Source organism: Hibiscus syriacus, unplaced genomic scaffold (assembly GCF_006381635.1).
Source record: "Hibiscus syriacus cultivar Baekdansim isolate YM2019G1 unplaced genomic scaffold, ASM638163v2 tig00111366_pilon, whole genome shotgun sequence".
NCBI classification, from domain to species: Eukaryota; Viridiplantae; Streptophyta; class Magnoliopsida; order Malvales; family Malvaceae; genus Hibiscus; species Hibiscus syriacus.
In genome coordinates this window covers 736,838-756,896 of record NW_024063071.1, presented here as the reverse complement: position 1 = coordinate 756,896, position 20,059 = coordinate 736,838, and the positions used below count along the sequence as shown (strand labels likewise).

The 20,059-nt window shown below is 32.7% G+C and overlaps 2 protein-coding genes across 8 annotated transcripts; both read left to right on the top strand.

The window, feature by feature from the left end:
- Window positions 1-287: 287 nt before the first annotated feature.
- Window positions 288-1,515, top strand: LOC120159515. Its single transcript, XM_039170100.1, has 4 exons — window positions 288-318; window positions 533-631; window positions 959-1,069; window positions 1,160-1,515. Exons 1-4 carry the CDS (start codon window positions 288-290, stop codon window positions 1,513-1,515), a joined length of 597 nt encoding a protein of 198 aa, XP_039026031.1.
- Window positions 1,516-8,886: 7,371 nt separating this feature from the next.
- Window positions 8,887-19,225, top strand: LOC120159476. 7 transcript variants are annotated; one of them, XR_005519356.1, is made up of 4 exons: window positions 8,887-9,384; window positions 9,491-10,003; window positions 17,298-17,438; window positions 17,812-19,225. XR_005519356.1 is itself a non-coding variant. In XM_039170068.1 (3 exons), exons 1-3 carry the CDS (start codon window positions 8,983-8,985, stop codon window positions 17,358-17,360), a joined length of 978 nt encoding a protein of 325 aa, XP_039025999.1. In that variant the 5' UTR covers window positions 8,888-8,982; the 3' UTR covers window positions 17,361-17,804. The 7 variants fall into 7 exon arrangements, 4 of the variants coding, with proteins under 4 accessions (XP_039025998.1, XP_039025999.1, XP_039026000.1 ...); XR_005519358.1 differs by lacking the exons at window positions 17,298-17,438; window positions 17,812-19,225 and adding exons at window positions 10,788-10,970; window positions 12,079-12,397 and having other exon boundaries at window positions 8,888-9,384; window positions 9,491-9,640; XR_005519357.1 differs by lacking the exons at window positions 17,298-17,438; window positions 17,812-19,225 and adding exons at window positions 10,788-10,970; window positions 11,054-11,392 and having other exon boundaries at window positions 8,888-9,384; window positions 9,491-9,640.
- The last annotated feature ends 834 nt before the right edge of the window (window positions 19,226-20,059 follow it).

Here is a 20,059-nt window from a genome sequence, read left to right as displayed (position 1 = left end):
AAAATATTACATGGTTTGTCCTTTTATTTTGTTCAAGAGAATGCCATGCGCTTACATTCCTTGGACTACTTCGATGGTGAGGCTCAACCTGTTAGGAATCTTCTTTTATATTTTTCACTCAAAACTTGACACTTCAAAGATATTTATGTTTTTGAACTGCTCTGTTCTTAGGCCTTACCGGCTTTGACGAGATGTTGTATTCATCAGGTACATATCAATTACTTGTTACACAATTCAATTTCATAAGAATATACATAACATTTTCAGCTCTGTTTTAAGAATAATGAATGTATAAAGACCAAGTTCACAGTGTTGGAGGTATATCATTGAACATTACTTCCTTTTAAAAGTTAAAGGCTTTGGGTTGTTTTAGAGCTTAGTATCAACACAATCAACCCAAAACCTAAATGAAAGAATGACTCATAAACATGTCTACCATTATAGATAATAACCTGGATTTCTTATGAACACTCATCTTCTTCCTGGATTTCTTATAAATAATTTAAGTTTTGGAACTGCTTGCTGTTTTTAGGCACTGACGGCTCTAACCAGATGTTGTTGGGTTCACAAACACAAGGGAACGCTGATGGTTCCATGCAGCCGAATGATCTTCAGAGCCACCCACATTTTGGTAATATTATTAACCACTCTTTAGGTTGCACTGATCTTTCTCTAATCAATGAATAAGGTTTTCCTTTTTGAAAGAAAAGTTGCGAACATTCTTCAAAATTGTTTTCTCCCCCCCATCTCAGTTCATCAAGTAAACGGCCCTGTTTATCCCCTAGCTTGCTCTGACAACAATGATCAATCTACTCCCACTCCAAGTCTTCCCCACCGTGCTGAGCACCACCTTATGCAAAACCAAGGGTGTTCAGCTACTTACTATTCAAACATCAAAAATTTAACGACTTCAAGTGATGGCAGTGATTATGCTTTGAAGTTTTTGTTTTAATCTCAGGGTCTTCCACCTTGAACCAGCTGCTGGATATACCCACAAGTTCACAAACTCAACGGCATATTGGTTATCCCCCGCAGCCAAGTGACCTTGTTAGCCCCCACCAACATTTAGGTATGTCGTTACAAAAACTCAATACGTGTACTCTATCTCTGGGGTCTAACCAACAACGTGAATATCAACAAGCATTTGGTTCTGATGCAGCACAAAATCGTCAACCGTTGCAAAGATCTCTAAGCAAAGATCAAAAATACAGGCTGCGTCTCAAGGAAAAAGAGCAAAAGAAGGATGAACAACTTGCTGACTTTAGATTGAAGCTTGCGATGAAGGATGAACAGCTTCTTCGCCTTATATCGGAGAGTGGGGAAAAGGATATACAGCTTGCTCGCCTTAAATCAGAGCTTGCATTCAAGGATCAACAGCTTGCTCACCTTAGATCAGAGAATGAGATGCTGAGAAATAACAAAGATGAAATGATTGCTCACCTAATATCAGAGATTGAGATGCTCAGAAAAGAAATCACATCATTTATCAAGCATAACAACCTCCTCACTCATTGAACAAATGCTCCAATCTCTATTTCATCTAATCTCCACTACTTTATGCAATGGGGATTTCATTTTCTGCATTATCAGTCTCGTGGCTTTTGTTTTGAGTATGTTATGGAACTTACAACTTGGTACTGTTATCATTACTATTACCACATACTTTGTTTACAAAATTTATTGCACCGAACTTTGGTACTCATAGTAATAATCACATTACTGACTTAAAGGCAATGTTATGGAATTAAACATCATAATGTGATTACAAAAAGTAAAACAGAAGAATAACCGTCTGTTGTTGGTTTCTTATAGGTAAGGTAACTTGTGTGTTGTGTGAATGGTCACTAATGTTTTTTCATGGTAGTTTTAAAACTAACGATTTATATATTAAAGTTATCGATTGATAACAAATCGGTCATTTACCGTTAACAACCATTTCCACAGTGACCGGCACCGTTAATGGAGTGCTTCCATGAATCTGCAAAGAAAAGGAGGCCCATTTTGGCTTGAATCTTGCTCGACGAGCACCAAAAGCTTCTGGGACAGCTCGTGGATCATTTGAAGAACTGAGTTTAAAGCTCCCCTTCTTTCTTTAATGATGCAATGAAGTTGAAGAATGTTGTTAACGACAAGAACTTCATCTAATATTATTAATATATACTTTTAATTTAAAAAATTAACATTGATGTTAAAGAGTCATCGTAAGATAATAACACATCAGAATTGAAAAATAATAATAAAAAATGTCATGTTAGTATAATTGTTAATTTTTTAACGGCATGTGACCAAAATAGAACCAAAAGATATCATTAGGTATGCTTTTTGAAAAAAAAATAATTGTTGAATGACCAAAACATAAACTAAATAACAAGTGGGTGGCTAAAGAGTAATTTACCCTATATTTTGGCAAAGGGTTGGGCATGGCCTAGGCCTAGATACGCCATTGGACTATGTCGAATTCGAAGTTGATTCCCATGAATTTCGCATATGCTTTAAGTTCTTTTCAAATGGTGTCGAACTGCTTGACACAAAGGCCGATTGTGGTTATGTGGAGGCATGTGCACTGCTTCCGCCGCCGTCTCTTCTACTGCCTCGGCAACGAGGTATCTTTGACTGTAAGTCAATATGTGATCACTGAAGTAAAGTTTTGATAAACAATCGAAGATAAATTATTTTAAATTATGATCAAATTGATATAATATATAAATTTTATAGATTAAAATTGTTACTATACTAGATCATATTATGAGCTCTATTATTTCAACAATTAAATTTAATTAACGACTGATCAAAATAGAAATAAAATGTAAAATAAGACGTGATTTTATTTAAAAAATAGGTAAATGACCAAAATATAAATACAAGAATATATAGGAGATCAAATAGATAGTTTACCCAAAGAATGAAAGAGATTTTTTGTTTTGTTAACTAAGAATAAAAGAGATAAATAAACTTATAACAAGCGGTTTTGGACTTTGGTGGGTTCAGTAGTTAAACCCAGAAAAGGACATTATATGTCATCTATGAAATCTTGACGCGCGGTTCCTTGACCACTTTTCTGTAAATAATCCATAATTATTATGATTTATATAAAAATTATTTTTTAATGTCAAACTAATAATAAAATATTTCATGTGATATCAAGTAGGGGTGTGTAAATTCGAATATCGAATCTGATATGGTTCAAAATTTCGGATACCTAAAATAATGATAGTATTTGATCCAAAAATATCGGATATCTGAATTTTTAGATCGGATATCTGGATTCGAATATAAAATTTAATTTGAAAAATAATAATTTTAAAATTTAAATTATTTGATTTAATGTAATTTATTCGATACATCTACTATATATATATATACATACATTTAATTACTCACATATATTAAATAATTAAATATCTTAATTTTTATTGTATTAGAGCTTTAATGGGTTAATGAGTTATATAAAAATTATTTTTTTTCAATGTCAAACTAACAATAAAATATTTCATGCCAAACTAATAATAAATATTTCATGTGACATCAAGTAGGGGTGTGTAAATTCGAATATCAGATCTGATATAGTTCAAAAATTCGGATACCTGAAAATTTCATATACCTAAAAGAGTGATCTTATCCTACCCGAAAAAATCGGATATCCGAATTTTTGGATATTCTGAATTTTCGGATCGGATAACTGGATTCAAATATAAAATTTAATTTGAAAAAAATTAATTTTAAAATTTAAATTTTTTGATTTAATTTAATTTATTTGATACCTCTACTATATATATATATATATTTAATTACTCACACACAATAAATAATTAAATATCTTACTTTTTATTGTGTTAGAGTTTTAATGGGTTAATGAGTTACTCATTTATTAGGTAGAAGAATATCTAAAATCTAAAAGCCCAATTTTTTTTCTTCATGTTTTTGGATAATCCAAACTTGGAATTTATCTGATACGTATCCAATCCAATTATCTTAAATTTTTTCGGATATCCGATCTGGAATATCCAAAAATAAAAAACATATTAAATATCTGAATTTTCGAATCAGATCAGTCGGATCGGATTTTTTGCACACCCCTGATACCAGTCTATCAAAACTTCTGTTACGTATATATACATATATAAAAAATATATATGTTGAACCTGGAAGAACACCTTGAGTTCATCGAAACATAAATACGTAAATATGTATCCATCCAAGGGTGGAAACTTTACACCAAATATACATACATTCTCCTTCTGTGGACGAAACTGGGACTAAGTCGTTGGTAGCGTTGCAGATCATGGGAGACAGGGGATCACCGGAGGATAAGCCTTCAGGTATTTCTTTTACATTTATTCACTACAACTTCATTCATTACCAGCTTATGAAAGCATCTTCAAATATTTTTTCAAGTTCTCAAAACTTGATAAAACCATCTTTGTGTTGGAAACTCGAAAGTGATTTATAATTTAGGGTGAAAAACAGACTTAGAAATTGCCAAGAGCTGAGGAGACTGGTCTCTTAGTACTGTTGAATTTTTTATGAGCTCTATTGTTAGTATTTCGGTTCAGTATGAGATCAAATCAGTACTTTTATGATCTCTTTTCTTATAGCTCGACACTGTTTTATCAATGTTGTCGGATTATAACCTGTTAGATGACCATTTATCTTGGTAAAATTTCAGTTGGCTCATTGGCTGATAAAAGAAAATTCCTTTAAAATAATATTACATGGATTTTCCTTGTATTTTGTATAAGGTTGGAGTTATATATATATATATATATATATTGTATTTGTGGCAGATTGTGGTGATGGTAGTTGGCAAGGAAGGGCACCGAGTCCTGGCATACCAATCTCATTCACTCAAGAGAATTCCATAAACCCACCCCACTCACCCTTGCTTTTCTCGGACTACTTCGATGGTGAGGCTCAACCTGTTCGGAATCTTCTTTTTATATTTTTCACTGAAAACTGTTAGTATTTATGTTGTTGAACTGTTTTCTGGTTTTAGGACCCGACGACTTTAACCAGATGTTGGGTTCACAAAGCCGAGGGTACTCTGATGGTTCCATGCAGCGAAATGATCTTCCGAGCCACCCTCATTTTGGTAATATCATTAACCACACTGTTCTTTTCTTCTTTAGGTTGCACTAATCTTTCTCTAATCAATGTATAAGGTTTTTTTTTAGAGAAAAGCTGCAGTATTCGACCTTTAACCAGCTGCTGGATGTACCCTCAAGTTCACAAACTCCACGGTACATTGGTTACCCCCTGCAGCCAAATGACCTTGTTAGGCCACACCAACATTCAAGTATGTCGTTAAACAGTCCTTATTAATGTTGCTCACTCTCTGATCTTTTTCCTTGCAAAAACTGAATATCAACAACATTTGGTTCTGATGCAGCACAAAATCGTCAGCCTTTGCAAAGATCACTAAGCAAAGATAAAAAATATAGGCTGCGTCTCAAAGCAAAAGAGCAGGCTAAGGACCGATGCATCGAAATGCTGAATCAACAAATTTTAAGGATGAATGGTGAACTTGCTGGCCTTAGATCAGAGAATGAGATGCTGAGAAATAACAAGGATGAACAGATTGCTCGCCTTATATCAGAGATTGAGATGCTGAGAAAAGAAATTACATCTATCAAGCATAACAACTTGTTCATTCATTGAACAAATGCTTGAATCTCTATTCGATCTAATCTCGTCTACTTTATACAATCGGGATTTCATTTTCTGCATTATCAGTATCATCTCGTTGCTTTTGTTTTGAGTACGTTATTGAACTTACAACTTGGTACTGTTATTATTATTACCATATACCTTGCCACAGGTTGGGAATCATACAAATACGTTTATTACAGTACAAAACATTTCATTGCGTCATTAATCCATTCAAGACATGGATTTTGTCTACTTGGGAGGAGTCCTACCTCGAACAAACTTTGCTTTGACATCTGTGGGTGTTTGCCTCCCGAAGTTAGTCTCTCGGTCTTCTTCAATCCTCTCGAAAACGCTCACGCTACTCTCAAGGGAAGGCATTATCCACAGCTTCCTCCACCTGAAAAACCCTTTCCTCTTATCCATTAATTTCTCTATTTGCATCTGCATTGCCAGGCATTGGCTCTGGACCCTCAGTAGCTCTTCTTTCAGCTTCTTTATCTATATTTGTTGAGCGTTGATTTCTCGTTTCGACATGCAGTCTTTGCAGTCCCAAACTCCTTTTGCTTTTGTGCAATTCCTCAAAATGTGTTTTGTAATTTCACGAACTCCCTGGCAGTCTTTGCAGTTCGTGTCTTGAGCCATATTTTTCTTAACTCTGTTCTCATTCGTGTTTAACCTGTGTAGGTGACTCAAGCAGATGAATAGCCTTACACGTTCTGTGTTTTCTACATTCCAAATCTATTATAGATCCTGATTTTGTTGTCTTGCTTGTTCCCTAATTATGATCTCTTTAAAAGTTGTCTTCACCGAAAATTTTTCATCTATTGTATGGCCCCAACTTGATTTGTCTTGTTCATGCTCCTCATTCAATAAAGGTAGTGGAATACTTCTGATCAGATTCATTGTATCCTCTGAGACAACCTTTTGGAGCTCTTGAGTATTCCAATTTCTTTCCTCGGTGATATATTTTGCTACTTTTTCATCTCTATCATCAATTCTTTCGGGATAATCTTCACCAGGAGGTATTTTACCCACCCACCAATCATGCCAGAAATTCGTTTGTTCTCCAGAGCGGATCTGTTGTTTGCACCCTTTCTTCACAATCTCTCTGGTTCTTAAAATTCCCTTCAACGTTGATGATGAGTTAGCTTGATGCCTGGCATCCATTAAGTTTACATCCTTTGGGTATTTTTCTTTGAAGATCTTACACCAAAGAGCATATTGGTTGTTCCATTTTCTCCATTCGTTCTTAGCCATCAACGCGAGATTCGTATCTTTCGTTCTACGTATTCCAAGTCCTCCTGCCGATTTAGATTTGCATACTGCCTCCCAATTAACCAAATGATTGTGAGAATAATCGGTTTCACTTCCCCAAAGAAACTTACGATTTAAAATGTATTCGAAAGGAAAGAGTTCTAATTTTAATTAAATTAAAAATTATCAAATGAAAAAAAATCCTACATAAGGAAAAAAGAAATAAAATATAGAAAATACTTGTATTAGATAAAATTAAAAGTTTATAACTCAAAAAAAAAAAATTAAGGGACACCTCGGTAATATATATATAATTTAAGAGGAAAATGCTAATCAAGTCCTAGATAAAAAAAATATTTTAAAAAGTAAATGTATATTATGTTATTTGGATTTTTTTAATTATCTATGTTTAACACTTGTGTACGATGTATGGATGCGAAGTTATTATTTATAAGAATACTCCAAATAGATAATAATCTTAAAAATCTTTGGATTTAAAAAAAAAGTGTTCAAACTATATATATATTTTTTAAAATAATGCTTATTTTTTTCAGTTAATTCAGGTGTCTAATGTTACAAACGTTACCACTTTAAGTGTCTCAGCTATAACGACCGTTTAAAAAACTCATTAAATGATATATGTCATATTCAGGTAATTTTGAAATTTAAAAAAACTTAAAAATATTATTATATTTTAAAAAACTCTAATTTTTCTAAAATTATAAAAAAGTCCCAAATATCTAAAAATCTCAAATCCCTAATCCTAATCTTAACCCTAACCCTAACCTTACCTCCCTTGCCGACCACGACCGTCGACGTCGACGCTGCCCTTGCCATATCTCTTTTTTGTTGTTGTAAGTCCTGTCGTCGGTATGGTCGTCAGAGTCGTCATGCGTCATGAATTCCAAACGTTTTGTTCCTCAGGTTTATATTCAATTTTATCGTTGCGTGGGGTTTTCAGATGGCTGGTCGTTTGGTATCTGATCGTCGGGTGAAGGTGTATTCGAGAGTAGGCTTGGTCGATAACTACAACGACAAAAGTGATGATCGACGTTGGTATGGGATAAAAATTAAGATTTTCAAAGTTTTTGGGTTTTTTTTTTTTTAAATTTTTGGTAATTTTGAGGTTTTTTAATACAAAATATTTTTATTTTAAATAAAATTTTCAAAATTATATAAACGCGACACGTGTCATTGAACAAAATATTTTAACGATTTTTATGAACCGAGACACTTAGAGTGATAACGTTTGTAACGTTAAATATTTGGATTGATCGAAAAGATTTAGACACCACCTTGAGAAAAATGACATAAACACTTTTTATGTTAACCCAAAATTTAATTATATTTATATTGAATTCATATTCATATTCATATCGAATGCTAATACTCGAGATCAAATAATATAAAATATATTTTTAATTTAAATATAAATTTTAAGTTTAAAAAATGATGAAAATTCACTAAATCCTTTGTATGTATGCGCAAATTGACTTTTTATTTTCAAAAGAAGAAGAAATTGAATGAGATTCCTTCAAAAAAGAATTAGTCTACAAACTTGGGAGACAATTTTGACTAGAATTCTTGACATATAAAATAATATAATTATAATCTCTTTACTGCGTTTAATTTAAATTTAAAATATTATATAATATACTTAATTTATTTTTATGATGTTTATGTTTAGTTAGATAAGCATATCTAAATTTAAAGATAGAGATAAATCCTAATTTTTAAAACCTAAAATAACAAGTAATTCCATACATAACTAACTAAACCTCAGATTACGACTCCGTTAGTCTATTTGGTCATAATAATCTTATCAGAGGCGTCCAATTCTAACGGCCTCCCTTAACGCCCAATCGATCTCATCATAACTGTCCGATGATCGTAATTCTCACTCCCTCTACCGTCCGATCTCATAATTCCATCTAATCCATTTATGAAATCCCTGGCCCCTATATAGAAGTATAAACCTATCATCAACGACCTTTCCTAAAATTCATTGCGTCTTTTCTTCCTAAAAATTCAATTCAACAATTTTATTTCCTTTTTTTATACTGAAAATCAAATTGACCAATCATGAGATTCAACAAAGGCAGCAAAGTTGAGGTACTAACCAAGAACGAGGCTCCAACCGGCGCGTGGCGCTGTGCCGAGATTATCTCCGGCAACGGCCACACTTACAGCGTGAAGTACGGTTGGCTTCCGATCACCGTCGAGGCAGCTCCGGTGGAGAGAGTCCCCAGGAAAGCGATTAGGCATTGTCCTCCTCCTATAAACGGGGCCGATGATTGGGTTCCCGGCGACGTCGTTGAGGTGTTCGACGATTTGTGCTGGAAACCGGCGGTGATCGTTAGAGTTTTCGGTGGAAACAACTTTTCCGTTAGGATTATTGGATCGAGTAGCGTACTCAATGCACATCAATCTCGATTGCGTGTACGACAATCTTGGGAAGATGGCAGATGGTTCCTTGTTGGAAAGGTAATTCTATTGAACTTTTCTTTAAACTATAAGTTTTGATATATTTCTTTAACTTCTTTTACTGTACGTTATTGATTCTTACCCTCATTATTATGTTCGATAACAGGGCTCGTCGAATTCGTCTGGACCACCGAAGAGGAAAAGATCATTGCTTGGCTTCTCGGATGCTGGCGGAAAGAAGACGAGGGTGATTGAAAAAGGTAGTATTGGTGGTCAAAGACTAATAGTTCGGCTACCTCGTCCAGCTTCTGAAAAGGTAGATGCATTCGTTTCCCCAAAAAATATACTGGGTGAAAGATGTATGCCTTCTTCATTTCGTAGAATTGATGATACCAATGATACCATGAGTTGTGCGTCATCTGTTGGTAGTTGTAGTGGTTTAGGGAATAATGGTCTTAACTTGTCTCCTAGTTATGTAACAAAAAGTTGTGAAAACTTAGAGGTTTACTGTAGTGACGCTGACTCATATTCTGAAAGGTGTTGTAGAGAAGAAGGAATTTCTTTTTCCACTAGTGTGGAATTGGGAACAGATTTCCATAGGTCGGAGCTGCATGCCTATCAGAAAGCACTGGGGGCATTGCATGCTTCTGGGCCTTTGACTTGGGAAAAAGAAGAAAAGGTGACTAACCTACGTCGTTCTCTTAATATTTCAAATGATGAACATTTGAGGGAGCTAAGAAAGTTGAGACATGATGATAATAGGTTTTTTGTTAGTTGTTGCTAGATTTAATGAATTACATCTCTATCTGGTAATTCGACCGTGTTATGTTTTACTTCAATGATGTAGATATTGTAAAGATACTTGAGTTTTCAATTGTGTAATTGCTTTATTAGTTTCTTCTATTATTTTCATGAAAAAGGCTTTTGTTCTTTATGTAATTCTTTTAGTTTAGATTTAAGCTTATATATATTTAAGCATCCTTTTTCTGTTTTTTTCTTTCCGTTTTTGCTTTTGACCTTTCGTAAATGTTGCATATTGTTGGGCGGATATTTCAGCACAGTAAAATCTATTATCCCTTGTGAAACTGTTGAGTTACATTGAATACAAAGAGGTGAATTACATTCTTAGCCGCTTGAAGATTTCCTAAATTGAATTTAAGCATATACAAATTCAATTTCCAGAAACAGTAACATGAATTGTATGTTTCAGTCTTTCCCAGCACATTGATATTCACAATTTTGTCCTCTAACTCTAAAATTACTTTGACCTTGTTCCTGGTCTTTACCCACAAAAACGACCTTTCTTTCTAGTTCAGTAGCTGCTGGGATTTTGGAAATTGTGGTGTGAAGTTGGCTGGTTTATGATTCTAGCTAGTGTTTCATACATTTCCAGTTTTATGTATGTGTAGCTATTCTACATCATATCATCATGATGTACAATTCTTATAATTGCTTTATTTCAGCAGCATATGGAATTAATGTTGAGAAATATCTTGATGCTTTCTCTGAATATCTCATGGCCAATGTTGGAGGCATCGATACTTTCCTTCTAAAGCCATGATGGATTGAGTATGTCATCTCTTACAGTTGACCAGGGGACAACATCCATGGTTTATTCCTAAAGGAAGCCTTAAGCCTCGCTTTTGGTATGAATTATTTCTAAAAATATTTCAACATTCTGATTTATCTATGGAAATGCCAGTATAGGTCACTGTATTCCTTGTTGCAGAAAAACAAGATAATCTTAAAAGCTGGCCTATACTTTAGCATGTAAATTGTTAGGTTGCAGGTGCACTTATGGAAAGACAATTTTATCTTCTTCTATCCCCTCTGCCCCCACCCCCTAAAGAGTAAATGAGAATTTTAGATATATCCCGTAGCGGAAAGGTTTTGTATCTCTAGAAAGTACATATCCAATAGCGGAACAATTTTGGTAGGATGGTTAATAAATTTATATCTCGCTCTCGCTTCTTTTGAGCAAATACTTCTAAACTTAAATTCTTGAGTAGTGAAAAGAATTTGCTACCATCAGATATTTTAATTTTTGAGAATGCAATGTGCCCACTATGCAATATATATATATTATATATATATATATATATATATATATTTTGTTCGGATGTTAGATATTCACTATTAACTATAGGTATTTCACATTCACCACTAAATAGGGATCTAGCAAATTCATGCATTTTAAAATAATCGTGAAAGCTATAATATAATTTATACTAATAATTGAAGTCCAAATTCCTCCTTTTTAGGTTCAAGTTACGAAACACAACCTCGTGATTTCAGTAGTTATTCTAGATGCAGCTTGTCTTTTAATGTGTTACGTTTGGTTCCTTTGTTGTTGGATGGATACAACTGCATTAAGCTATCCTCGTTGCAATGCCCAAGTCTGAAATGCTTATGATCCATTTATTGAATAACATGAAAGAAACACGAAGCTTTTTTTTAAAAAAAAAATTACAAGTCCATTTCCCCTATTTTATGCTTTTTCACATTTTCAGGAAGTTGTTGATGGAAAGAATTTCATGAGTGATGATGACCATTCATTCCACCAAATATGAAATTTAGCTGTGCTTTCATTGGTTCATATTTCAGATATGTGAATTGCATGTGTGTGTCTTGGTAGTTATTTTAAAATGGAGATAGCTTTGTGGCAGGCTGAGATATGGGTTTGTGTTTCATGTGGAGCATATTTGGTGACTTGGATATCATAGTTAGGACTTCACTATCTCCTTGGTTTGGTAGGTTTTGAAGCTATGGTGTTTGGTGATGGGCAACTTAGAAATTGTAGTGGTTGTCAATTTAGAGCTTTATTTATTTTTCCCTCATAAATTATTGTTCAATTCTTCAAGGAATTCATTCATCGACCCCACCTAGCTTTTGCAAGGGCAATTTTATGTGGCATGAAGTTGGGTTCAAAGGAACATAAGACCCTCTCCACAAGATTCTAGTCTACCCCACATGAAGTTGGATTCTTGGATGAGCATTAGGATCCTGTGTGTTCAAGTTTAAGCTTCACCATACTTGATATTCTTGGTTGGTTCTCAATTCAAATTTATTATTTATGCGTCATGTTTAGAGTTGTTTTGTTTTAAATTTAGATATATTGCGACCATCATCTCGTATGTCTGTGCATAATAATTGATTCTTTCATTATAAAATTATAATATTGTTTTTCCCCTAGTTCATAAGATACCCATTGAAAATAAATATTTTTATTGATTAAATTACATTTTTAAATATGATGCATTTAGCATAAGGGTTGATCTTGTTATTTGATTTATGTTTTTAAAGTGTTTGGTCATCATTGCTTAGTGGGATCGGATTAATCGCATATTTGTGCGGATTTCATGTATTTTATTCTAATTATCATTTACAAGTTGTTTCGTGTTGTATATAAATTCATGTTTTTAACGTGATTTGTTATGCACAAATAATTAGTTTCATGTATTTATATATTTATATTTTTTTACGTTATAATTTATTTCAATTATTTTTAATGTTGTATTTTCTGTGTAACTCAGTTTCTTTAATATTTGTAAAACGTTTTAGTTTAATTTTTCGTTTATTTAATCTTTAAAAAAGTTTCTACGTTTACTTTTATCTTAATAAACCATAGAAATATAATAATTGTTTAATATAATTAAACTTAAATTTTAGATTTATAATTAATTATTTAATTCCCGAGAGTAGCGGGGATAAATATCTAGCTAAAGAAAAAAAACTATACAAGCGCGTAATTGCAATCCTTATATTTTACAATGGAAAAGGCCTAAAAGTTGGTATATGAATATCTATAGAAATTAATTATTAAAATTTATATATGTATAATTTAACTCATATAAAATTAATTTTTTGATGTAAAAATCATTTAGTTTATTATGAGTAATTTTCTGAAAAATGGGTTCTTTTTTTTTAAAAAAAAACCTCAATTTAGAGGAAATATTTATTTCGCTGATTTATACGTCATTTTTTTAATGATCATGTTTTTTTATATAGATACTGATCATGTTTTCTATGAAACAAACTATTCTTAATAAAATATTAAAGTTCACACACATAACAAATAATTGGTTAACTTTTTAATCTTCATAAAATAAAATAAATAATGTCAACTCAATTTTTTTATTATAACAAAGATAAAGATCAAATTTAAAAAAACAGAAATGAGTGTATTTTATTTTGATTAGTACGTGATCATAAAGTAATATTTATTCAAAAATTTCTTAATTAATTGATAACGTATATAGTTTACTAGTGTATTTTTATATTTCTAAAAAGTTCGAATAGTGAGTGATTAGTAAATCTCATGGCTGTTATTTATTTTTGTATTTTGAATGATGAATTATTGGTCTACTAACGTGGGAGCCAACTTTGACTCTATCTACCATTCTTTCCTTCACACCTCTGTTTTGAAAATCAGATCGGATCGGTCGGTTTAATCGGAAATTGTTGTTTAATCCGGTTTAATCTAAATCGATTAAACCGTTATTAGTGAACTTGTCAGAACCGCTGAACCGTTCGAACCAGACCGGCTGAAAATCGAAAAAAACCTGGATTTTTTTTAAAAAAATAAGCCAAACAACGTCGTTTGTTAAACGAGCCAAGTCGAACTCGAGTATTTATAGAAGTTAGTTGTGATGCGCTTCTATGTTTCTTAGCAATGTGAGATTGTTTTGTTCTCATATTTTTACTCTTTAGACTTTTGGGATGCTCTTCTATGTTTCTTAACTATGTAAGATTGTTTTTTTTTAAATTAAACCAAACAATATCATTTTGTTATGATTTTTTAACCCCAAATTTATTTTTTAATTATAGTTATATAATTATATTTAATATTTAATATGTTTTACCGTAAATATTATGTTATAGTTAATTTGAATCATTTTTTTCACTTGATTTTATGGTTTTTAACTTATATATGTTATGACTTGCTTTGAATATGACTTGTGATATAAAAAATTATTTTTTATTAAATATTTTTGGTATTTTTATTTAATTTTTTAAATAATTATGACGTCGTCCGGTTCTTCCGACCAGTCAAATCAATTCGACTGATTAAACCAATGAACTGATAGCATGACCGATTCGCTAACCGGTCCGATTCTGAAAATCATGCTTCACACAACAAATGTTCTTTTGATATTTTAACGAAAATATATCTGAAAATTAGGTTCAATATTATTTTGATATTTTAACTTGATGCATCTTTCCAAAAATTATTGATGTGACATCTTTGAATGATGAAATATTAGGCGCATCATATGTACTTGTAACTAATATTTGTTGCTTAATTTATATATGAATTATGATCGATTTATATTTAGTGTAAAATTTTTAATTTATAATTTTTACCGAGAAATCAAAGGTTGAGATTAACTCTTTTTTCTAGTGAATATTTTTCATTTTTTACTGTTAATTTCAATCTTTGATTTCTCTGATCTAACTCTCATATCGAATATTTAACATAATTGAAATCTTGGAATTTTGAACCTAAGATTAAAGATCTTGGTTGAACTAAATAATTTAACTATATGTTATCTTCTGATTTGTAAATTAAAAGAGATTTAACTAAATAATTTAGATGTCATGTTAATTTATCAAAAAAAAAGTATTTACTGTAAATTTAATCCTATAAAATGACATAAATTTGTTAATATTTAGTATTAGTTCTATTTAAAATAATTGTTTAAAATATAAAATAATAATTCATAATTGATTTCTAACATTCATATTTTTAAAATAAAATAAATATCATTTGTATACAAAATTTAATTCACTCATAACTCCCAAACTCTTAAATTGAAAATTATTGTAGTCTTAAATAACCTTAAATTTATAGGCCAGTTGGAGGTTGACAGGAACTATGGCCCTCCTAAAATAGTTAAATTAAGTATAAGTCCTTCTAAAAATCAAAAGATTACAAACTAATACATGATCAAACTACTTTTTGGCCTCCACAAAATTACAAAGTTGTAATTCAATTATTCTAAAAATTATAAAATTAAAATCCAATACACATACTAAAATTACACCTTGACTCTCATAAAAAAATATATAATTCAAGTTTAATTCGTAAAAAAAAATATGACTTTGTCTCTTCTCAAATCCGTAATAAAATAAATATAAAGATTATAAATAAATGAAAAAGTATAAATATATAATTTATAAATATATTATAAAATATATATAAGCAGCTAACTCCTGTGAGTTTTTAGCTGGCAAGGAACGGCTTAACCTAAGCGTCCTCGTCCTGACCGTCAGATGCATTGGGTGATCCCTCATTTATTAACCGTCGGATCATCACAAACACTTCTGATTTAACTAATAAAACCCTTATCCCTATATAGACTCCATTCTAACTCTCCTTCCCAAGTTTATTCCTTTGATTTCTTTCACAAAATTGTTCCCAATTTCAGTAATTCCTGCGATTTTTTCTGTTACCCTAATTTCACTGATTATAATCGAAATCCCCCATCATGAGATTCATGAAAGGTAGCAAAGTCGAGGTCCTTACAAAGCAGGAGATTCCAACAGGATCCTGGCGTTGCGCCGAGATTATCTCTGGCAACGGTCGCACTTACAGCGTCAGGTACGGTTGGTTTCCAGTCACTGGCGAGGCGGGGACGGTGGATAGAGTCCCTAGGAAAGCGATTAGGCCTTGCCCTCCTCCTACAAACGGGGACGATGATTGGGTTCCTGGCGACGTCTTAGAGGTGTTCGACGAGTTGTGTTGGAAACCGGCCGTGGTCGTTTGGGTTTTCGGTGGAAACAAATTTTCTGTCAGGATTCTTGGATCGAGTAGAGAACTGGAAGTACATCGATCTCGTCTGCGTGTTCGACAATCTTGGGAAGATGGCAAGTGGTTCCTCGTTGGAAAGGTCTGTTTTTTCCTCAATAATTTTATCTATTTCTTTATTTCCTTTTATTTATTATAAGTTATTGATTCTTACCCTAATCGTTATTTTGATAACAGGGTTCGTCAAATTCCTCATCTAAGAGAAAAAGATCTTCGCTTGACTTCTCGGATGCCGGTGAGCAGAAGAAGATGGCTATCGAAAAGGGTAGTGTTGATGGTAAAAGGATAATCGTTCGGCTTCCTTTTCCAGCTTTTAAAAAGGTAGATGCGTTTGTTTCCCCAAATAATATACTGGGTGAAAGAAGCACGCCTTCTTCCCTTTATAGAATTCATGATACCAGTGATAGCTTGAGTTGTGCATCGTCTGTTGGTAGCTGTAGTGGTTTAGGGAATAATGGTCTTAACTTGTCTCCTGCTTATGTAACAAACGGCCGTGAGAACTTAGAGGATTATTGTAGCGATGCTGACTCTTATTATGAAAAGAAATGTGGAGAAGAAGGTAGTTCTGGTTGCACCAGTGAAGGAATGGGAATGGGTTTACACAGGTCGGAGCTACATGCCTATCAGCAAGCCCTTGAGGCATTGTATGTTTCTGGTTCTTTGACATGGGAATAATGGTAGCTGTAGTGGTTTAGGGAATAATGGTCTTAACTTCTCTCATGCTGATTTTGTAGTTGCGTTGTGTCTCAATATTAACTCAACAGAGTAGAAGGCTACTTCCTCTAAGTGATAATTGTTGACTGTTGAAAATATCTTTTAAATGAAAAGAAGTGCAAGTACATTTTAGTTACTGGGAAGGACACTGATGTATTCTGTTGTATAAGTACCCAATTTTCAGAAAATTGCATCTAGTTGAGCCTGATTTTCTGAAATATTTTATTTTTACTCTTTTGTCTCTGAATTTATCTTTGATTTTCATAAATATGGCTCTTGTAAATTATGATGTTGTGCTGGCTGGTTTAATGATTCGACCTGGAATTGTATATATTTGCAGTTTTATATATGTTATCGCATCGTCTTTTGAAGGTGGGTATAAATTTTATACTTTTCTTCATTTCAGTGGTATCTGGAATTTATGTTGGGGAATATCCTGATGCTTTTGCAGAGTATCTCATTGTCACTGTTGGAGGCATCCATACATAGCTTCAAAAGCCATGATTGGGTTTAAGTTTGGCACCTCTTGCAGTTGACCCGTGGGCAACATACATGGTTTATTCCCTAATGGATCCCTTAAACCCTGCTTTTGGTACGGATTTTTCTATAAAGCTTTTCGAATTTGGATTTGTCTTTTGAAATGCTGGTATAGATCATTATATCTGTTGCCACTTCCGATAAATCAAAATAATCTTAAAAGACGACCTTCAATTCAAGTTGTATTAAGCATAAAATTTGGTATTTTGGGATGATTATTTCCAATAACAGAACCTTTAAGGCTGCATAATTGATAAATTGCTCTGAACCTGCATTCTAATTTGAATTTGATAATTTGTGGCCGTAGCTGCATTAATTTTTCTTAACAAGTTTGTACATACTGAAGATTTTGGACAAGTTGAAATCGGTGTTTACGTACCATGACGAAACGGTGCTTTTACTTCACAAGCGGTTTTTGATTTTGCTAGATGGGTACATATGAGCCCCGTCAAAGATCTCCCAGTTTGAAAATCATCACCTGTGTTACACAGTATTACTTGTTTTCTTTTTCATGGATTCTGCATGACGAAAGATCCATGCTGTGATTAAAATGTTGGTTTTCCTTTATAATGTACAGTGCATGAGAATATGCAGGTAACACATTCTTTTCCCAAATCATTATCAGCGGTTGATGCTTAGTGGGACATTTTAGATCATGTTTGAGTAGAAGTGGTTTATCAGAAATTCAGATATTAGATTCCTATTTATTGTCGTTGCATGCAGTATGGACTTTGGTTGCTTCAGTTCATACCCTTCGGTATTAGGTAGGTTTCTTGTAATTGGCAAGTTCTGTTTGCTATTTATATTGGATGCTTTGGCTACCAGTTAACTTCATGTTTAAGAAATATGAATGCTTTGGCTAAGGTATGTTTATCAAAAAGCCTCTTTATTCTCATAATCATAACATGCTGTGGTTAATTGGCCTTCAATTTAAATTCGTCCATGTTTATTGTTACATGTGAAACTACAGATCATGAGGCAGAGACATACTGATAGAGGAACCTTAACGGTTGTTTCTACCGGAGTGGAATTTCAATTTGATACCGAGACTCATGAATTCATGAACCTCTTGATATTGGTTTCTTGTGTTGCCTAATGCCATTGTTTAATTCTAAATGTGGAACATGTTAATATTTTAACATCATTTTAAAAAAGGAAAACTGGAATTTTATTATTGTTCATAGGTTGACCTTGTAAAGTGTACTAATGACTAGCATTAAAATTATGATAGTTTTTTATTGTAGAAACTATTTTTTTTAATAATCTGTTGTGGTTTATTGTAGTATATGTCTTTATCTTGATTGGATAAACTCACGCACATCTTACAGATAAACTCAAACTCGGGCGAGTGAGAGGCTCATGCCAACTGAGACCATTCCTCAAGGATCATTTTTTAAACGGTTGTAATCACAGGTGAGCAATTTTCAGACACTAAGCAACTTCACATCATCCAACACCAGTCCGCAAAAGAGAACCCGAGTTATCACTTAGCATGGTGTGAAATGTTCTATAGAATATGATCCGAGTATGTGTCGACTTTGCCCTGAACTCAAGTCTAGCTGGAGTTGTCAGAAACCTTGGTAGTGTTTCTGCCTTAACTGCTTCTACCTTCGCATGCATAATGAGAGCACATAGTTTTCTGGCAACCGCACTTTCGTTTCCGGTAATGTGTTCAATGGCCCGTTTGCCCTTGGAAAGTGAGAAATGTTCACTGTCAATGTACTTGATTCCTTTCAGCAGCCGGATAAAGTACTGACCGTCTTCAGTCTGCAGTGGAATGATAACACATTCGGACGTTGGGTTCTGGAAGATAAATTTAATCCCATATAAATAATATAAAATTTATTCTCACATTTTAATTTTCAATTAACTTCGAAATTATTATTGATTGTTGATCTAAATTATAAAATCGCTTATATCAAGTTGACTTTTAAATGCTGTATGTATAATAATAATTTTCAATTAATGATAATTTTTATGTATTTTCAATGATTAAAGGTTAAATTAACAAAAATACAGTAAACATAGATGATTAAAAAAAGAGGTTATTTCATCTTTTTCATTGCTATTAGGTTGAACAGTAATAGGAGAAACCAAGATCTTTCAACAAGGATAATAAAAATATAAAGTCTTAAAATTGAAGCATATGATTAACTTTTAAACTTTGAAATAATAGATCTTTATTGTATTTGAACTATAAAAATATAGTTGAGTTGGGAGGGATATTGTTGAATTGAAGTAGTACACTAGTCTCTTTGTTATCCTGCAGATAAAAAAGATTATCTTGTTGAATTTAACAGATTAAATTGAGTTAATAAAATGGATTGCCATCTCTCTTGAAGAAGACGAACTTGAGAGCACCAAATCTATTCTGTAAGAGTTGTTTTGTTTAATGTAATTCTAATGTTATTTCTTTCTTGTATGAAGTGTTTGCTGCGTTCGGTAAGGTGTGTAAGAATTGTCACTCCACAATCTTTGAGTTTATTGGATTGATGAACTTTGGTATTTGATAGGAGCAATCTTATAAAATTTTAGAGGCGAAAACAAAATACAAATATAAAATACAGTGAAAATATCTAAATTATATGATAATTTAAAAATTTTCAAAGGGCGACCGCCCTACATAGTCCTTGATCCATCCCTGGGTCAGTCTAAACCCTCATTGTTTTTGTTACC

Excerpts from the sequence above, each read along its gene's own strand:
- LOC120159476 (XM_039170067.1), top strand. The coding sequence starts at position 8,983 with ATGAGATTCAACAAAGGCAGCAAAGTTGAGGTACTAACCAAGAACGAG. Across the intron at positions 9,385-9,490 it reads GATGGTTCCTTGTTGGAAAG|GGCTCGTCGAATTCGTCTGG; the intron begins GTAATTCTATTG and ends GTTCGATAACAG.
- LOC120159515 (XM_039170100.1), top strand. The coding sequence starts at position 288 with ATGTATAAAGACCAAGTTCACAGTGTTGGAG. Across the intron at positions 319-532 it reads CCAAGTTCACAGTGTTGGAG|GCACTGACGGCTCTAACCAG; the intron begins GTATATCATTGA and ends TGCTGTTTTTAG. Across the intron at positions 632-958 it reads TCAGAGCCACCCACATTTTG|GGTCTTCCACCTTGAACCAG; the intron begins GTAATATTATTA and ends TTTTAATCTCAG.